General features: G+C 38.8%; 1 protein-coding gene across 5 annotated transcripts in view; it reads right to left on the bottom strand.

Moving 5' to 3' along the window:
* The window catches only part of si:ch211-199g17.2 (uncharacterized), a 184,122-nt gene that overhangs the window by 6,714 nt on the left and 156,024 nt on the right, over positions 1 to 21,384 (bottom strand). For 4 of the 5 annotated variants that reach the window (XM_060942929.1, XM_060942933.1, XM_060942930.1 and 1 more), the window contains 13 exons: positions 14,617 to 14,736; positions 13,671 to 13,760; positions 13,371 to 13,439; positions 13,152 to 13,285; positions 12,514 to 12,627; positions 10,661 to 10,718; positions 9,918 to 10,007; positions 9,638 to 9,766; positions 9,300 to 9,539; positions 9,074 to 9,169; positions 7,569 to 7,628; positions 3,925 to 3,993; positions 3,707 to 3,840 (listed from right to left, as the gene is read on the bottom strand). In XM_060942929.1, the coding sequence (XP_060798912.1) occupies positions 3,707 to 3,840; positions 3,925 to 3,993; positions 7,569 to 7,628; positions 9,074 to 9,169; positions 9,300 to 9,539; positions 9,638 to 9,766; positions 9,918 to 10,007; positions 10,661 to 10,718; positions 12,514 to 12,627; positions 13,152 to 13,285; positions 13,371 to 13,439; positions 13,671 to 13,760; positions 14,617 to 14,736 (1,403 nt within the window). The remainder of the gene's footprint in view (positions 1 to 3,706; positions 3,841 to 3,924; positions 3,994 to 7,568; positions 7,629 to 9,073; positions 9,170 to 9,299; positions 9,540 to 9,637; positions 9,767 to 9,917; positions 10,008 to 10,660; positions 10,719 to 12,513; positions 12,628 to 13,151; positions 13,286 to 13,370; positions 13,440 to 13,670; positions 13,761 to 14,616; positions 14,737 to 21,384) is intronic. The other variant, XM_060942931.1, reaches the window with a different exon arrangement.

Raw genomic sequence — 21,384 nt, 5'->3', positions numbered from 1 at the left:
TCACCAATCCCCCTAATTCTGCGCCGACAAATAGTGGAGCAATATCAGAAAGGAGTTCGACAGTGTAAAATTGCAAAGAGTTTGAACATATCATCATCTGCAGTGCATAATATCAAAAGATTCAGAGAATCTGGAAGAATCTCTGTACGTAAGGGTCAAGGCCGGAAAACCATACTGGGTGCCCGTGATCTTCGGGCCCTTAGACGGCACTGCATCACATACAGGCATGCTTCTGTATTGGAAAATCACAAAATGGGCTCAGGAATATTTCCAGAGAACATTATCATTTATATTTATATTTATATTTATACTTGATCTGTGAACCCAATTCACCGTGCCATCCGCCGTTGCCAGCTAAAACTCTATAGTTCAAAGAAGAAGCCGTATCTAAACATGATCCAGAAGCGCAGACGTCTTCTCTGGGCCAAGGCTCATTTAAAATGGACTGTGGCAAAGTGGAAAACTGTTCTGTGGTCAGACGAATCAAAATTTGAAGTTCTTTATGGAAATCAGGGACGCCGTGTCATTTGGACTAAAGAGGAGAAGGACGACCCAAGTTGTTATCAGCGCTCAGTTCAGAAGCCTGCATCTCTGATAGTGTGGGGTTGCATTAGTGCGTGTGGCATGGGCAGCTTACACATCTGGAAAGACACCATCAGTGCTGAAAGGTATATCCAGGTTCTAGAGCAACATATGCTCCCATCCAGACAACGTCTCTTTCAGGGAAGACCTTGCATTTTCCAACATGACAATGCCAAACCACATACTGCATCAATTACAGCATCATGGCTGCGTAGAAGAAGGGTCCGGGTACTGAACTGGCCAGCCCGCAATCCAGATCTTTCACCCATAGAAAACATTTGGCGCATCATAAAACAGAAGATACGACAAAAAAGACCTAAGACAGTTGAGCAACTAGAATCCTACATTAGACAAGAATGGGTTAACATTCCTATCCCTAAACTTGAGCAACTTGTCTCCTCAGTCCCCAGACGTTTACAGACTGTTGTAAAGAGAAAAGGGGATGTCTCACAGTGGTAAACATGGCCTTGCCCCAACTTTTTTGAGATGTGTTGTTGTCATGAAATTTAAAAATCACCTAATTTTTCCTCTTTAAATGATACATTTTCTCAGTTTAAACATTTGATATGTCATCTATGTTCTATTCTGAATAAAATATGGAATTTTGAAACTTCCACATCATTGCATTCCATTTTTATTTACAGGGTGCCCACTCACATCTGATTGACTAATTTCACCTTCAAATTAACTGCTAATCCTAGAGGTTCACATACTTTTGCCACTCACATATGTAATATTGGATCATTTTCCTCAAGAAATGACCACGTATAATATTTTTGTCTCATTTGTTTAACTGGGTTCTCTTTATCTACTTTTAGGACTTGTGTGAAAATCTGATGTTTTAGGTCATATTTATGCAGAAATATAGAAAATTCTAAAGGGTTCACAAACTTTCAGCACCGCTGTATACCATCATACATTGCGGTCGTACTGGTGTGTGTGTGTGTGTGTGTGTGTGTGTGTGTGTGTGTGTGTGTTGGGGTGAATCGACGGAGGAAGAAACACATTATAAATGGGCATTCAAGTACAATTAAAAATAGTAAGAGAATAGAAAATAAGCTAAAATGGAATAAGACATAAAATACAAGAATAAAAGTTAGAGTGCAGAGCAAGGAATTAATCAAAAGCCTCAAATTTGATTTAATAAAAGGCAGCGGCAAACAAGAAAGTATTCAGCCTTGATTTAAAAGAACTGAAAGATGCAGCAGACACAAAGTACTTTGTATTTATTAATGTGAGAAATACAACCCCGATTCCAAAAAAGTTGGGACAAAGTACAAATTGTAAATAAAAACGGAATGCAATGATGTGGAAGTTTCAAAATTCCATATTTTATTCAGAATAGAGCATAGATGACATATCAAATGTTTAAACTGAGAAAATGTATCATTTAAAGAGAAAACTTGGGTGATTTTTAATTTCATGACAACAACACATCTCCAAAAAGTTGGGACAAGGCCATGTTTACCACTGTGAGACATCCCCTTTTCTCTTTACAACAGTCTGTAAACGTCTGGGGACTGAGGAGACAAGTTGCTCAAGTTTAGAGATAGGAATGTTAACCCATTCTTGTCTAATGTAGGATTCTAGTTGCTCAACTGTCTTAGGTCTTTTTTGTCATATCTTCTGTTTTATGATGCGCCAAATGTTTTCTATGGGTGAAAGATCTGGACTGCAGGCTGGCCAGTTCAGTACCCAGACCCTTCTTCTACGCAGCCATGATGCTGTAATTGATGCAGTATGTGGTTTGGCATTGTCATGTTGGAACATGCAAGGTCTTCCCTGAAAGAGACGTTGTCTGGATGGGAGCATATGTTGCTCTAGAACCTGGATATACCTTTCAGCATTGATGGTGTCTTTCCAGATGTGCAAGCTGCCCATGCCACACGCACTAATGCAACCCCATATCATCAGAGATGCAGGCTTCTGAACTGAGCACTGATAACAACTTGGGTCGTCCTTCTCCTCTTTAGTCCGAATGACACGGCGTCCCTGATTTCCATAAAGAACTTCAAATTTTGATTCGTCTGACCACAGAACAGTTTTCCACTTTGCCACAGTCCATTTTAAATGAGCCTTGGCCCAGAGAAGACGTCTGCGCTTCTGGATCATGTTTAGATACGGCTTCTTCTTTGAACTATAGAGTTTTAGCTGGCAACGGCGGATGGCACGGTGAATTGTGTTCACAGATAATGTTCTCTGGAAATACTCCTGAGCCCATTTTGTGATTTCCAATACAGAAGCGTGCCTGTATGTGATGCAGTGCCGTCTAAGGGCCCAAAGATCACGGGCACCCAGTATGGTTTTCCGGCCTTGACCCTTACGCACAGAGATTCTTCCAGATTCTCTGAATCTTTTGATGATATTATGCACTGTAGATGATGATATGTTCAAACTCTTTGCAATTTTACACTGTCGAACTCCTTTCTGATATTGCTCCACTATTTGTCGGCACAGAATTAGGGGGATTGGTGATCCTCTTCCCATCTTTACTTCTGAGAGCTGCTGCCACTCCAAGATGCTCTTTTTATACCCAGTCATGTTAATGACCTATTGCCAATTGACCTAATGAGTTGCAATTTGGTCCTCCAGCTGTTCCTTTTTTGTACCTTTAACTTTTCCAGCCTCTTATTGCCCCTGTCCCAACTTTTTTGAGATGTGTTGCTGTCATGAAATTTCAAATGAGCCAATATTTGGCATGAAATTTCAAAATCTCTCACTTTTGACATTTGATATGTTGTCTATGTTCTATTATGAATACAATATCAGTTTTTGAGATTTGTAAATTATTGCATTCCGTTTTTATTTGCAATTTGTACTTTGTCCCAACTTTTTTGGAATCGGAGTTGTACACTCAGTATAATATGTATTTATCACAAAAATACATGCATGTATTTATTATTTGGAAAACCCACCAGCTGACTGATCTCACATGTTTTAATTGTGCGACAATAATGACGTAAATAGGGGCATGGCGGAGTAATGTCCAAAAGCGTTTTTTCATTTTATCAATGAGCTCACTATATAGTCTTCTGTATAGTAATTCCCTATATAGTGAGTCAAGAGTCGTGAACGAGTGAGTGATTTTGGACACAGCAATTGTCTCAAACCCAAGGAGACTCACCAGGTAACTGTATCTGTGGCCAGACTTTACCAGGTGGTAGTTGATGACATCATGGTTGAGTTTGCTGGAGCAGGACACACATAAGTACAGTGAAGCCTGACCCTCACTTCTGCACTCAATCACTGCACTCAGACCTGCGGCCATCATCACACATCAGAGAATTATGAAAAGGAATGGAACAGATTTATAAAACAGATACTGTAAAACCAAATACTCACCAACCACAGCATCTGCCTCTGTTCTATTTTTGTTTATATACTTGAGGTCAGTGTGCTTGATGGAATTCCCTGTATGGACGATATGGTTACCAGAGATGTATTTATTTATTAAAAACTAACCATATGCTGGTATACGTAATGACACATACTAGTATACATATACGGTAGGCATATCAGACACTCACTGGCCATGCTGTAAAAACCATGCATGCAGATGCTCATTTAAGTGTCCAAATCTGTCATTACTTAACTCTTGAATATTTTCTATCATGAATACCATCATTAAAAAGCTTATAATCTCTGCTTTCCAAAGAAATGTCTCTCGTTAAGATCTGTTCAGTACTTTGAGAGTAACAGCAAGTTGAAGTTGGTACAACAGAGTGCAATCTATGTGCGTGTGACATTGGGAAACTGCTGGTGCTTTTTGAGTCACGGGAAAGTAGTCAAGCTCTCTTCTGATCGGTTTCTGACTGGATTACTTGTGAATATCAATCAGATAACTTTTACAGGGACGTTCTCTAGTTCTCACTGTTTTTGATTAAGTATTCAGCAAAATTTTCTGTTTGCTAGTTTTGATGTTATGCTTCACAGGAGACTTTGAAGTGAGTTTTTATTGCTTTACCTACTTATTTTTCTAAAATCAAACTGATTCATGTAAATAATTTTAGAATATAACTGTAGGTGTTTTGATGAAAAATATTGAGATCTTAGTGGTTGGAATGATATTTTAAAAAACTGGAAGTCAGAAACATGAGTGTCAATTTAAATTCAATTAATTGGAAATGTTTATTTGATGTGGGTCACAGTTTTTTTTCAAGGTTAGCCTTGAAAGATGTGAATATTATCTCTCTCATACACACACACACACAGTGCTCAGCGTAAATGACAATATCTCAATGAACACCAACAATTTCCAAAATGTTGACAAGACAAAGTTTAATATAACATCTGTTTAACTTTGTGGCAGCGGGGGCGTGGTCAAGCGTCGGTCTGGGAATGGAGGGCGGAGTCAGGGAAGGTAAGTGGCAGAATCACTGCACCTGATGTCAGTTAACCTGTGTTTGTGTGTCTTCCCAGTGACCGCGCCCTATAAAAGGAGAGAGAGAGAGAGAGCAGAGGAAGAGAGCTCTCCCCAACTAGATGACTTATGTGTGTGTGCGCGCGCGCGCCTGTGTGGCTGAGAGATTATAAGTCACTGAAAAGTGCAAAAATAAAGAGTTTTGGAAACTCAGTTCTGGCCTGCCGTACTTCTGTGCTCCACCCACCCGCCCGAAGTTCTACAAACTTATAACAGGAAAAAGTAAGGTTAATAATATAACTTAGATTACACATTTTTCAGTTTTACTCAAATTAGGGTGGTGCAAAAATGAGTACACCCCACAACAAAAACTACTGCATCGAGTACTTTGTATGGCCTCCATGATTTTTAATGACAGCACCAAGTCTTCTAGGCATGGAATGAACAAGTTGGCGACATTTTGCAACATCAATCTTTTTCCATTCTTCAACAATGACCTCTTCTAGTGACTGGATGCTGGATGGAGAGTGATGCTCAACTTGTCTCTTCAGAATTCCCCAAAGAAAATAATTATTTCTTTCCACCACAAAGGTGAAGGCTACAAGAAGATCAGCAAAGCTTTACTTATCAGTCAGAATATTGTAGCAAAAGTGGTACAAAAATTTAAGAAAGATGGAACTGCAACCATCTCACAGAGACGTCCAGGCCGTCCACGGACGTTAACACCTCGACAGGAGCGTCTTCTGATAAGAAGGGTTGAAGAAAATCGGCATGCAAGTTCACTGCAGTTACCTAAAGAAGTAGAAAGCCAAACTGGGGTGACTATTTCCCGTGACACAATACGGCGTACACTGCAGAGGAATGGCATGCATGGATGCCATCCACGAAAGAAGCTCTCCTAAAGCCCAGACACAAAAAAGCCCACCTAGGGTTTGCCAGGGCCCATGCTGACAAAGATGAAGACTACTGGGACTCTATACTCTGGAGTGATGAGACGAAGATAAATGTTTTTGGAACTGATGGCTTCAAAACTGTATGGCGTCGCAAAGGTGAGGAATACAAAGAAAAATGCATGGTGCCTACAGTGAAACATGGTGGTGGCAGTGTCCTTATGTGGGGCTGCATGAGTGCTGCTGGTGTCGGGGAGCTGCATTTCATTGATGGCATCATGAATTCACAGATGTATTGCTCTATACTGAAAGAGAAGATGCTACCATCACTCCGTGCCCTTGGTCGTCGTGCACTTTTCCAACATGACTAAACTCACATCCAAGGCCACTGTTGGATTTCTGAAGAAGAACAGGGTGAAAGTGATTCAGTGGCCAAGTATGTCTCCTGATCTGAACCCAGTCGAACACCTATGGGGAATTCTGAAGAGACAAGTTGAGCATCACTCTCCATCCAGCATCCAGTCACTAAAAGAGGTCATTGTTGAAGAATGGAAAAAGATTGATGTTGTAAAATGTCGCCAACTTATTCATTCCATGCCTAGAAGACTTGGTGCTGCCATTAAAAATCACGGAGGCCATACAAAGTACTAGATGTAGTAGTTTTTGTTGTGGAGTGTGCTCATTTTTGCATCACCCTAATTTGAGTAAAACTGAAAAATGTGTAATCTAAGTTATATTATTAACCTTACTTTTTCCTGTTATAAGTTAAACAGATGTTATATTAAACTTTGTCTTGTCAACATTTTGGAAATTGTTTGTGTTCATTTATATATTCATATATATATATTCATATATATATATATATATATATATATATATATATATATATATATTCATATATATATTCATATATATATATTCATATATATATAAATATAAATATATATATTCATATATATATTCATATATATATATATAAATAAATAAATATATATAAATATATATATATATAAATATATATATAAATATATATATATATATATATATATATATATATATATATATATATATTCTTTAATATAAACACTAGTAGCCTACAGGACATAGGGTATTAGAAATAATCTTTTATTACTTTTTTTATTGAGTGTACCAATTTAATGTTTTGCATAATTAGGATAATTAATAATTTTTTACTAATTTTTCCAAACTTTATTCAGTATACAACCATCTATGTGCCTGCCAGTTTCCATGTAAATATCTTGAAAAATTGAAACATTATTAAGAAAAAACATTTGGTCTCATTCGTTAATTAGGCCCATTTTGGATCATGTTCCCCTAATACATGATATTAGGTCAGTTTTCTAAAAATTATGCCTTTTTTCAATCTTTGATTTGTAATATCTCAAGAATAGATAAACATTTTAATTCTGTAAAAAAGTATATTGTTCTGCATTCAATTCTGAATTCAATGAGAGCAGTTTCAAGCAATTTGGATTGAATTTTCACCTGATATGCCTTTAAATCATGGCTTTAAATCTAACATATATGATATATGTAATGTATATATGTAATGTATAATTATAAAATTACATTACATATATACACATTACATATATCATATATAGGCATAAGACTTAAATAAGACTTACATATATCATATATAAGACTTACATTACAATGAAAACTGCAAATATGAATGTTTGAAAGAGGATCAAGTTTCATCTGCACTTTCTCACCTGTAGGTTCTTGAGAATTTTTCGCTTCCAAAGTGTGAGTAATGTCTACTCCACTGTGAACTAAGAAAATAAAAGTACAAATTACTTGAAAGAAATACTCCAGGATTTTTTTTTAAAAACCATAATCTCTGTCCACAATATCTGAAGTGTATGGGTGATTACCATGGAAAAAAGGCACATTTCCTTTTAGTAATAAAAGAGCAACAAATTTAACTAGTGTATAACTTTCAGAGTTGATCAACTCTATGAAATTTGATATGTGACAAAACATGAATACAAAAATATAATTATTACAAGAACAAGAAACTGTCTTACCAAAACTATTCTTATGTAGTCCTAATCATCTCTCTAACACCGGAGTAATACAGTAAAATGTAACTGCAGTAATTTGAGCTTCCCCAAAAGTTTTGTTTACCCTAAGCTATAGTGAATGTGGGTAATGCATAATCACAAATATTTCTCTCTTAAAAAGTAGTTCTCATCTCCAAAAGGATGACTTACTCTATACAGAGTAACATCTCATCTCACTATCTCTAGCCGCTTTATCCTGTCCTACAGGGTTGCAGGCAAGCTGGACTCTATCCCAGCTGACTACGGGCGAAAGGTGGGGTACACCCTGGACAAGTCGCCAGGTCATCACAGGGCTGACACATAGACACAGACAACCATTCACACTCACATTCACACCTACGGTCAATTTAGAGTCACCAGTTAACCTAACCTGCATGTCTTCGAACTGCGGGGGAAACCGGAGCACCCAGAGGAAACCCATGCAGACACGGGGAGAACATGCAAACTCCATACAGAAAGGCCTTCGCCGGTCACGGGGCTCGAACCCGGACCTTCTTGCTGTGAGGCGACAGCGCTAACCACTACACCACCGTGCCGCCTACAGAGTAACATACTCCTGTAAAATATATACGTAATGTATAGAGTAACATACTCCTGTAACATGGATAGGTATTGTATATTTATATAAATAATTTATATTTATTATATATTGGAAATACGGATATTTTAGACATATTATACATATATGTATTGTATATAATAGTTATATTAGTTATTGCAGTTTGCATATTTATTTATATTGTGTAATGTCTATATTGTCCATATTGTACATTACACATACATTTTTCTTATATTACATCCAATGTGAGTGTGAATGGTTGTCTGTCTATGTGCCAGCCCTGTGATGATCTGGCAACTTGTCCAGGGTGTACTGCGTCTCACCCATAGTCCGCTGGGATAGGCTCCAGCTTGCCTGCGACCGTGCACAGGATAAGCGGCTACAGATAATGGATGGATGGATATTTCACATAAAGCTTTACTGACCACCCCAACAACTGTTATGCAATGCATCAAAACTTTTGTCTGTGTTAATCGCACATATGCTATGAATGTGGTAGAAAGATTAGGTTGAAAAAAATGTTGTGGCTGAATACAAAAACTTGACATAATACAAAAAATAAAACAAAAATCTGCAAACGTTACATTCCTCTCACCATGACCAGCTTTCTCCTGTTTGAATGTGGGTGTACAAGGAAACGTGTGAGACAGCCTTCTTTCTTGTAAACCTTCTGCAGCTGACTCTGGAGTTTCTAAAGTGAATATGAGCCATAGTTATCAATAATAGGCCTTTTTGGAGACAGACTTCATTAAAAAAAAAAAAAAAATCACATTTTTATACATGATGGATGGCTTTGATGACGGTTATACTGGACTACACACCTATAGTAGGGTTTTCCTTTGTTTTTTTAGAGATTGGCTTAGGAGAATGGAGCAAAGCTTTTCTGCTGTCAGACTCAGCTGTCAGATCTATATGTACCACAGACTGATGCTGGGGCTGTGATGTTTGAGCCACACTCTTTGGCAAGGCTTTTTGAGAGCTTTGACTCTGCTGCAGCCAATTCTGCATGTTGGTGCATGCTGTATTGTTTGTATCAGGGTTTCCCTGTGCACTGTCAAATTCTGGAAAACAGTCATCGTGAACAATTAAATCAGTTAAAATATCAATAACCAATAACCAAATCACAGGAGGCAATTCGTTTCGTTTTCAACGGCTTCACCTTTGAGTGGTACTCGACTACTGTAAGGTTCCTGAATTTGTGTTGTGTTGTCACAGCTTTGTTGTAACTGATGATCTCTTTCTTTTTCAGTTTCCATAGACTCTGGAGATGACCTCACCGTAGAGATTTCTGAAGCATAGGAAGAGACATGATTATGTTAACATGAGTATGTTAAATGTAATCATGAGAGCTGATTAATATACAAATAATTCCAGTACTGTGCCATTTTCTTTACATAAAATGGCTGTAAAGATTTGCACAAATGTGGTTGTACAGCTACCATTGCTGCTCTGATTCAGGCTTGCAAGATGCGATGGCTGGGAGTTCTCATCCAAACATGGACCAAACATCCTCTGGAGTATTTCAACTGCTAAAATGTGCAAATACAGAACCACTGACAAACATGTATGACATGATGACACACATCTGCTATGGCTCTAACAATTTAAGAGATAAGCAAATTGTGTAATTAAACCTTTTATTCAGCTAAACACTATACTGCAAAAAGTATGTGGGCATCTGACCAATCACACCTATATGGGCTTGCTGAACATCCCATTCCAGACTTAGTCCCATCTTTTGCTCTTATAATAACCCTCCACTCTTCTGGAAAGGCTTTCCACTAGATTTGCATGCGTCTGTGGGGTTTTCTGCCTATTAAGGCCACAAGCGCATTTGTGAGGTCAGGAATTTGTGTTGGATGAGAAAGTCTGAAGTTCAGTGAGGTTGAGGTCAGGGCTCTGTGTGGGCCATGGCAGTTTTCCAACACCAACCCTGACAGACTATCTTTTTTTGGACCTCGCTGGGCACAAGGACATTGTCATGCTGGAATAGGTTTGGGCCACTTTGTTCCAGTGAAGGGAAATCTTAATCCTCCGGCAAACAAAGACATTCTTGAGAACTGTGTGCGTCCAACTCTGTGGCAACAGTTTGGGGAAGAACCACCTACGAGTGTGATGGTCAGGTGTCCACATACTTTTGGGCAGTTAGTGTATATACAGACACGTATATGTACACACTGACCGTCATGGAAGTCTGCAGAACACAGAGACTCGTACTGGTTTTGGTTCAACTTGATGACCTTTAAACACAAAATTAAAACACAGTGCTCAGGTATAGAATATCCTAGTTATTAATTACCTGAATACCTCAGGAAAGGATCCCAGCACAAGGAAATATTATGGTCTAGTGCAGAGAAAGTTAAAGGAATACAGCTGTACAGTTCAAGGAATACAGTGTGTTACTACAGGCCTAATTTCATAGAGGAATCAGAGCAGTATATACAGCATGTGTGTCTGTGTCTCCAAGATTTGAAATGGGGTGAAAAGTCTACAACTTTACATGAGACTTACAGTTCAAAAGAAGTATTCACTTTATTATTCCTAAATCCTCCCCCAATATAGTAATTATTCCAGCTTTTACAAGATCCACAATGTTGTCTGAATACTAGCATCACACTCCTGTTCATCCATTACATTTGGATAATGCGAGTGCAGTTATGTGATTTGCTTAAGGGGGGGGGGGGGGGGGGGGACCTGACAAAATATCCTTTGGATTTCATCAAAGAAGCAGTTTGATCGAAACTAGTCAAGTCAAGTTTATTTGTACAGCGCTTTTAACAATAAACATTGTCGCAAAGCAGCTTTACAGAATTTGAACGACTTAAAACATGAGCTAATTTTTTTTTAACATTCTTTATTTCAGATTATGCATATAAAAATAACACAAAACAATACACTGAAAACAAAACACAACAGACAAGAAACAATTGGTGTCTCAGCAAACCTACAAACCCAATTCAAGATCTACTTCACAAATGGACATCCCACAAAACTAAGCCCCGGATGGGGGGAGAAAGTACACCCGACAGGAGACCTCCACAAAACAACAACAAAAAATACCTTATTTCTCACGACCAGCTGTTACCAATTCATCCATCTGTCCATCCAAAATGAGAAATGACAGGGGCCCACAAAACCAAAAACAAATCCATTTTTACATGAAGTTTTGCGGTTATCTTCTCAATTAAATAAACATTCTTTAGTCTCTCTCGCCATTGTTGAAGGGTGGGAGGCAGAGGCTTGAGCCAGGACAGGGTTATCATTTTCCTAGCCACAAGTAAGAGAATCTGTAATAGTTGGACTTTCCTCTTCCCTATATCTTCCCCTGGAGTCAAACCCAGTATATACTGTAATAGATTCAGTGGTAAATTTATTTTCAGAATGTTTTGAATTTCTGCTTGGATCCCTTGCCAAAATGGAATCAATATCAGGCAATCCCAGAAAATGTGAGTGTGGTGCCCGATCTGTTTATATTTCCTCCAGCATAAATTTGAATTATTTTTGTCATATTTTGATGTAGTGGAAGGTGTCTTGAAGTATCTCATTCTTAATTTCCAATTGAATTCCTTCCACACTGGACTATGAGTGATTTTATGACCCTGTCCACACACTACCTCCCACTCTTCATCTTCAATAACAACATTTATTGCCAGTTCCCATTTTTCCTTTATATCTAAAGAGTTTCCTGAAAAATGTGTTTGTAAATGTTTGTATACATTAGATACTATCTTCCTCTTACTATTCTCTATACATTTTACCAGAACATTTTCTAAAGGTGATGGTTGTTGTTTCAAAGTGTTCCATTCAGTGTGCAACAAAAAATAATCCCTTAATTGTAAATACCTATAGAAATCCTTAGAACACAATCCATATTTATCTTGTAACATGAGCTAATTTTATCCCTAATCTATCCCCAATGAGCAAGCCTGTGGCGACGGTGGCAAGGAAAAACTCCCTCAGACGACATGAAGAAGAAACCTCGAGAGGAACCAGACTCAAAAGGGACTAAGATGCTGTTAACACTAGATGGCTTACCTTAGCATCTAATCCCTTTTCTGTCAATGCCACTTTCTCAGCCAAGTCACGAATAGTCATCTGAGGAATCATCTGCTGCGGCCAGTGCTGAAATATCTCACAATACTGAGTCCTCTAAAAGAATAGCATATGCAAATATATTTTATGCAAAACTACCTTAATGCTTTGAGCATATTCTAATTAAGTGCAATTGGCCATATTCAAGTTAAGTACACATAGTGGGTATTTAATACTCAAAATGGTGCACATTGCTATTCAGACCGCAGACGCAACTACTGACTTTGCACTATTCAGAGAGTTGCGCTACTATCAATGAATGAATGAATGAAAGAAATAACTAATAGTATAATTCCTTTAAAGTACACAATTTTTTTTTTTTGATGCATGGAGGGCATCTTATTCAGAGACATTGCTTATCTTGAAGACTGAATTTATGAACTGGACCAAAAATTAGGAGTGTGCATCAACTTAAAAGAAAGGTTATTATTTTATCAATTCAACAAATCAAGATAAACCTGTCCTCATTGTGTGCATACATTACTGGATTTGAGACAAGCATTACTTTTCTTGAATAAATATTGATGCAGTCTGACTCTGAATATACAGCCTAATGTGAATATAAACACTCTTGCACTCACAATGGACAAGTGCTGGTGCCGTTCACTGGTCATATGGTCACAAAAGTTCTCTCTGCTAACTTTCTCAGCACAGTTTAGACAAAGGAAAAAAGTTGGCTGTGAAATTCTTCGGCACTCCAATATATTAGACAGACCTGCAAACACAAGCTACATTTCACACAAACACATTTTCCCCACAAACATGATGGCACACTAATGAAAAGGTTCATGCACACATACCTATAATTGGATCGGTGTTAGAAAGTCCCTTCACACTGAGAAACATGGAGGCGTGGCTCTGTTCCACCACTGTGATTAAGAAAAGCCAGTATAGGACGTTCAATAAAGAGCAAAATAAATGAAAAAAAAATCTGAACCACTTTTCATCCTTCTAATAATTTAACTATTTAGACATTCCTGATTCCCTTCAGGTACTGTGCCTTTTTTTGGTTTGTATGCATAAACTTTGTAAGTTATTTGAACTATCTTAAACAGCCATATTAAAAATAAAAGTGATAATGATCTGAAAAAGTAACAAACCTGTGGGTAGGTTTGGAAAACAGTACGTTTTTGATGGTGTGGTGTCATTTAGACAGTTGTCTTCCTCTTTCAGGACAGACTGGTTACACGCTGCGCATACAGACAACATGCAAATTTAATCAGCAACTAAATATGTAATCATGTACATTAAACATCAATTACAACATTAACAGCATTACCAATATATTCTTGTTAGGCTTACTGAAAGCGGTTGGAGTTTGGAGAAGGGGGAACATAAAAAGCAGATCTACAGTACCATGTCTATGGACACACCTAATTCAATGTTTTTTCTTTTTTTCCCCCCTTTCTTTTTTTTTTAAATAGAAAAAATACTTCATATCTTAATCATGGATGTCGTTTCTCTTTACTTAGCTGAGCGGTTCTTGACATAATATGGATTACTATAGTTGTGGAATAGGGCTATTTACTGTATTTTTTATTATTTACTTTTACTGTTTGATCTTAAAGTCATTAGGAAGGCAAGAAATTGCACTAATTAACTTTTGACAAGGCACACCTGTTAATTGAAAAGTATTCCAGGTGACGACCTCATGAAGCTGGTTAAGATAATGCCAATAGTGTGCAAAGCGTCAAGGTAAACAGTGGCTACTTTGAAGAACCTAAAAGTATGAAACATATATTTCTAACACTTTTTTTTGTCACATAATTCCATACATGTTCCATATGTTATTTCATAATTTTGATATCTTCAGTATTGCTCTACAATGTAGAAAAATAGTCAAAAATACAGAAAACCTATGAATGAGTAGATGTGTCCAAACTTTTGACTGGTACTGTAGATGTACAAAAGAATAATCAGCTCAGTATTCTAATTATATTAATAGGACTTGTGTTTAATTTATTGCGCTATACAAGCAGAATGGATCAGAATCAACTTTAACTTAAGAATATTCGACCACCCCTGTCTGTATACATTCAAACTTACTGAAGTGACTACACATAGGAGAGCAGGGAAATGCAGACTGAATGAGTTCTGATCCACTAGCTCCTTTGGACTTGGCATATGAAGTTAAGGCACCCGGCCCTGTCTCATGATGAACAGGACCTGCAAACAGAACAATGATAAATGATGGATCAATTCTAGCATTTTACCCCACTAGGAATATCTATTGCCTGTGAGAGAAAGCATGTCTATATCACACAAAACATAATCTGAATGGTAAATATAACAATTCTTAGCAGGGTTATATTAGCACAGTACAAGTAGAATTCTGTCATATGAAGGATTTGAGATGTTATTCTGTAACTATAGTGTACACTACTTCTGAATCCCACTGCCTGCTGAACTACACACATTGGCTGAGGTGTGAGCTGGCTTTTTACAAGGCAAGTTATTTAATGTGCATGTAAGGATTTAAAAAAAAAAAAAAAAAAATCAGGAACACCGGTATTTGGAGGAAAATAAAAGAGACACATAGCTGTCATAGAAGTCCTTGTAGTTTTACATATCAAGATAAATAAAGACACTAGTTAGACTCAAATATTAATGCCACAAACTCAGTGTGATGCATTAATAAAATTGTGGGAAGAGGATAATAACCATATATTTGTTCTTTTCATTTTGTCTGTATTGATGCACTTATTATTTTAATGTTAGATACCACTCTAGCCTAGTCAGTCATTTTTCCAGGCTATAAAAACCTGGGACTGTGTTAGATTGTGAAGTAATTTTCTGTTTGCTTCTTAATAAAGATGGACTCCATGAATGAACTTGGAAAAGGTGAGAAGTGTGTTGTCCCTTCAATATATAGTTCACTTACTGTCCATTTCCCTACTCTACCCCAAACATGAAGCTCTCAGTATAGTTCCTTAACGTACATTGCCTAGCCAAAAAAAAAATTGGTATGTGGATCAAATAATCAAATACTTAAGAGCCTTTGATTAGATAATTACTGCAGTGATTAATGTGTTTCATCTGGCAACAATTCTATTAACCCTAACTGATGCAGTGAGTAACTTCTCATTTCTTAAACAAACATGTTGGAAGACATATCCTGTGGTCATGGAAAAGATTGTGTTTCAGAAGAGTCAAATTATTGACCTACATCAAGCAAAGAAACCAACTAAGAAGGTTGCTGAAATGACTGGAATTAGGTTAAGAACTGTCCAATGCATTATTAAAACCTGGAAGGATAGTGGTGAACCATCAACTTCATGGAAGAAATGTGGTTGGAAAAAATAAAAAAAAAAATGGTAAAAAATCTTGACCGAATGATCGGAGATCACTTGAACACAAAAATCAACAGTAGAATCCATAGTTCTGAGCCAATAAAATGAAGTCCGCTGAGGACCTGAATGTACTGAATGACCAGGTTATACAATTAGTAAATTTTTTCTCTTCCTTGACGGCACAGGCATATTCCAGGCCAACAATGCCAGGATTTATCAGACTCAAATTGTGAGTGTTTCAAGGAGCATGAGGAATTATTTTCACACATGAATTGGCCATCACAGAGTCCTGACCTTAACCCCAGTGAAAGTCTTTGGGAGAAAACTTTACAGAGTGATTCGACTCTCCTGTCATCAATACCTCAGTAAAAAATTAATGCAACTCTGGACAGACATAAATGCAGTGTTGCATAAGGTTGTTGAAACAATGCTACAGTGAATGCCCACCCTAATCATAGCTGAATGTGGCCCAATGAAATATTAGCGTGTGATTTTTTTTTTTTGGCCAGGAAGTGTATAATGTTTTGTAATGTACTTAACACCTTATAAGCATTTCAAACCAACTAGTCAGTGTTAAAGTGCATTGTAAAGTAATGCACAAATCTAAAGTCTTTTAGCACAAGTTTTAAGAACATTTAATCCTTATTATAAATACCCACTGATCATGTTTAAAGATGTTTGATGGATTTTTTATGGAAGTTGCTGAGAGTCTGACCAAATACAAGTGACTGTATTTCACCACTCTGCCATCTTGAAACTGCCATGTTTGATGTAACCCGGATGTGAGTCCCCAGTCCTCCCTCCAAACAATTTAACACACAGTACATACTTCAGCTACAGTCGACTTCCAGAGTTATGCATCTGTGACAAATGAAGGCTTTTAATTCTAAAAATCTAATTAGAAATTTTTCTGTAACCATGTGATTTTTACTGGCAACAAAATCCACGAGTCAACAGACTTTTATGACGTTCAATCTCACTCTGCTAGAAAACACATACACAGTACTGATGCAGTTACTAGTAAAGGATCCCTTTGTCATAGCAATGCGATTCTCGCCGTCTAAAAAGATCACTTTTCTCAGTGAATAAAAACAAACAAAAGCATGTCACATAACAAAGGGAAAGGGCCACCCAGAGTGGCCAGTGATGGAGTTTATAGGCAGCAAAAGGCTCCCAAAGTCTGGGTGAGTCTACTCACTGTTTCCGTGTGTGTGATTCACTGCTTCAAATGATTGGGCTTATTTTTACACCCAAACGCTTGACATTCGGGCATCTTCAGGGTTGTTTACAACAAATGTGCAAAAAGACTTTACTTTTGTGCAAAATGACCGGATAGCACAGAAAACAGCACAGCTATGTAACACAAAGCCTGAAGAACTGGTAAATGGAAAATTCAAGGCTATAAAAACATGGGACTGCGTAAGCACCTAGGGCGTAATTTTGGATAGGGACGCTAGGGACGTGTCCCTACCAATATTCAGCCGCTACTGTGTAATCACGATCAATAAAACCGATGTCCTAACCTGAGCAATGATTATATGGCACACAAAGGGTATAATCCCCCCTCTAACGTAGATATCATTCTCTGATTAGCTACCTGTTTCTCGCTAACTTACATGGTTGGCTGTCCCAGCTGTCACTCCATCTGCTGTAACAGCAGCACACTTCCCACAGCAGCCGTGACTACCCGCCCATCAACCCCCCGCATCTCACACCGTATGTCTTCAGAAAAGTGTACAACTTAACATTACTGTTACCTTGGGATCCAAACTCATTTTGTCCGATTATCTGCTTTGTAGATAACCTAGACAATGCCACCAAAAAAGAAAAAAAGATATACGGAGCTACTTCAACACACAGAGAGTAATGCAAGGCTGACACTTGCACGACTTTTGGCCATGATTTTGTCATGGCAAGTCGTGCCATTTTGGGGCACAAACTGGGAGGCTCCCGTACTGTTCACGACTAGTTCACGCATAGTTCATGACGAGTTCACGAATGTGTGCCCATCCACATTCACGAACTGGCACGACGAGTTCACGCATAGTTTGCGCATAGTTTACGCACTTCCCGCATTGGCACGACGAGTTTGTGCAATTCGGATGGTGTCGTGCCGACTTGGGCACGCCTGTGTCATGCACAACCTCATCCTCATCAGATACCCACACGCAATTTCAGAAGTGGACCGCGAAGATCCGGACACACATGATCTGATCCCTGGTGGATGGAGGACTGACCGACACCTGCAGGGGCTGCTGCCTCTAACCGGCCATCATACCCAGAAGGATGCAAAGGATCAGCGAGACTACCTGTCACATTACTACATGTCCCCTGCTGGTGCTGTCCCTTGGCAAGAAAGAATGATAGCAGCTTCATGAGCTGCATCCACAGTTGTTCCATTTTTGAAATAAAAGAAACGAAACTCCCCCCCCCCCCCCAAAAAAAAAAGTCATGAAGGAATAGAAAATAAAAGACATTAAAGAAAAAAGCAAGAAAAAAAATTGCAAATGGCGAGAAGTGTCCGGGAAGCCCTATATATACCCCCGCACCGACGCGAGCGCCACTGTCGCGCAGTAGTCGTGAACTGCTCGTGAACTCGTCGTGAACTGCTCATGCCATGCGCAAGCTGTTCGTGAAGTGCGTAAACTAGTCGTGAACTGCTCGTGCCATCAATGCGTGACCGTGCCAGTGGGAAGGCACGGCCACGCTGCGACGCGCACCAATTCGTGAACATGTCGTGAACTACTCATGAACTCGACGTGAGCTGTTTGTGAACTATTCGTGGCAGTTCGTGACAGTCGTGGCATGGCGCACACTTCCACGCACTGGCACGCATCCTCCCGCATCGTCCCGACGAGTTCACGATGAGATCACGAACAGTTTGCGCATAGTTCATGACCCGGTCGCGAAATTTTGTCGTGACCAAAATTTTGAACATTTCAAAATTCTCGTCCCGACATGGCACGCAGTCACGACGGGTTTACGCACACTTCACGCCAGTTTACGACTAGTTTGCGCACTGGCACGACTCGAGTCGTGCCAATGCGTGCCACGGAATTGTGCAAGTGTCAGCCTTGCATAAGTAGTGCCCAGAACAGGTTGACATTATTTAGCTATAGCCTACAACGCGACGCAAACCTATCACTGCAAAATGTTATAGGCTAGGCTACCACCAGTCTTTCTACTGTGGAAAATTGTGAGACTGCTAACGTAGCCTACATATTAATGACAAGGGGTAATAATATTAACCATGCAATTCATGCCAAAATGCTAACCATCTCCCATTTTGCTGTAGAAATTGGTAGGCTAAAGTTAGTGTAGCCTGTTACTAATGCTACTATTAAAGCTGACACTATGAAAGCTAATTAATGAATCATTTGTGTACAGGAAAGAGAGCATAAGGCCGATGCAAACCTAGAACAGTTTAATGAGGAATCAGTGCTTGAGGTGAGGATGTCATCATGTCATATTAATATAGTCATGTCAAGTCATGCCATAATTTCCAGGGGTGATAGCGTTCCGGCGCCGCGCCGGATTTCCGGCGTACCGTGGCTGGGGAAAAAAAAAAATCTAGTTCGCCCATTGTCCTGTGTCATTCTGAGATGCGCAGATAGACAGTAAAGGGAATTCGGAATTCCCTTTACTGTCTATCTGCGCATCTCAGAATGACACAGGACAATGGGCGAACTAGATTTTTTAATTTTTTTTCCCCAGCCACGGTACGCCGGAAATCCGGCGCGGCGCCGGAACGCTATCACCCCTGAATTCCGGTTGTTTTATTAGTAGTTTAGGCCAAATACATTTGCATGATAAAAGGTGTATTCCTACTAATGTTAGGTTTCTGGTTAATTTTCATTAACACATTTGATCACATAGGAAACTCAGAAATCCAGTACAAAGGATCAAGAGCAGGTTGAGAGAGAAGAAGCTGGAGGGCTTCAGGTGAGGTCTGAATGTTAAGGCATTTAGGAGCATCAAAGGATTAGCAATGAAACGGAAGGATCTTTGGAAAATTAGGACTATGTGTTTTGGTTGTGATGTATTTTGAATAGGCTAGCAGAAAATGTCAGCTTATTTCTTTAATATTTCAAATTGATGTGAAATAAATGTAGGTGTAATACATAGAACTATGTATCCCAAGATAGGTCTGCAATTTATTCAATGTGTAGAGGCTTGTTCTTAGTGAGACCTTCAGAAAAGTGCTATAGCTTACACTGACGAAGTCTCTGACCCAAAGTAACTGTTTCCACTCTCAATGTCCATGTGCCTGGCAATAAATCCACTTGAAACGTCTTGAAAGTTGAACTTTAATCCTCGGTTTAACAATTACAAAGGTTCCAAGATGCAGAGAGTCAGTGAGTCAGGTAAGAAAAACTGTTCGCTTCCACGGCTTCTCGAGATCTCCCTGAGAAGCGCGAGACCGTTCTTATATAGCTGAATGAATTCTAATTCTTGAAGCGTGAGACAGTTCTAATTCTTCACATATGAATTCTAATTCTAATGCTTCTAATTCTAACCTTGCCACATATTATTCATCATTTTAATCATGAAATAAACTACTTATATGAAATTACAAATTCAAATGAAATTATTTATACTTTTAACATAAATTGTAATTCACATCTATATGAATTCTACTTTGGCCGCTACACAGTATATATATATATATATGGGGCAGCACGGTGGTGTAGTGGTTCGAGCCCCGGGGCCGGCGAGGGCCTTTCTGTGTGGAGTTTGCATGTTCTCCCCGTGTCCGTGTGGGTTTCCTCCGGGTGCTCTGGTTTCCCCCACAGTCCAAAGACATGCAGGTTAGGTTAACTGGTGACTCTAAATTGGCCGTAGGTGTGAATGTGAGTGTGAATGGTTGTCTGTGTCTATGTGTCAGCCCTGTGATGACCTGGCGACTTGTCCAGGGTGTACCCCGCCTTTCGCCCGTAGTCAGTTGGGATAGGCTCCAGCTTGCCTGCGACCCTGTAGAAGGATAAAGCGGCTAGAGATAATGAGATGAGATATATATATATATATATATATATATTTTTTTTACATATAGGATGTTCAGACATCCTGTGAAGATGCTATAGGACAGGTAGAGTCAGAAGTGGCTGAAACTGCAGGGCTCCAGGTGAGATTTTGATTCTGTGATGGGAGATACTATGCATTACAAGCAAATTATTTTAGTCAACCTACTTCGTTGTTAGTGTTACTCTTTATAAAATCTTGCTACTGTGAATACAGACCAGGTTAAGTTTTGTTTGCTCTCTAGGAGACAGTCAGTGTGAGTGACAGTGACTCTCAAGCAAGTCAGTGTAGCAGTGTCCTGGACATGGGGAGTAAACCATACCAGCCTGATCCAAAATTCATTGCAGTACAGCAACTGCCAAACAAGAAGCTATGGTTTCAGGCAAAGTGGTATAATCACTATCCATGGCTGCATTATAGTCCCATACTACAAAAAGTTCTTTGTTTTGAGTGTGCCAAGGCATTCACAATCAAAAAGACCACTCTGGGAAAAAAGAATGACCCT

The sequence above is a fragment of the Neoarius graeffei genome, chromosome 16 (genome assembly GCF_027579695.1).
Source record: "Neoarius graeffei isolate fNeoGra1 chromosome 16, fNeoGra1.pri, whole genome shotgun sequence".
Lineage (NCBI taxonomy): Eukaryota > Metazoa > Chordata > Actinopteri > Siluriformes > Ariidae > Neoarius > Neoarius graeffei.
The sequence above is the reverse complement of the archived record's forward strand: the minus strand, read 5'-3'. Positions and strand labels throughout refer to the sequence as shown.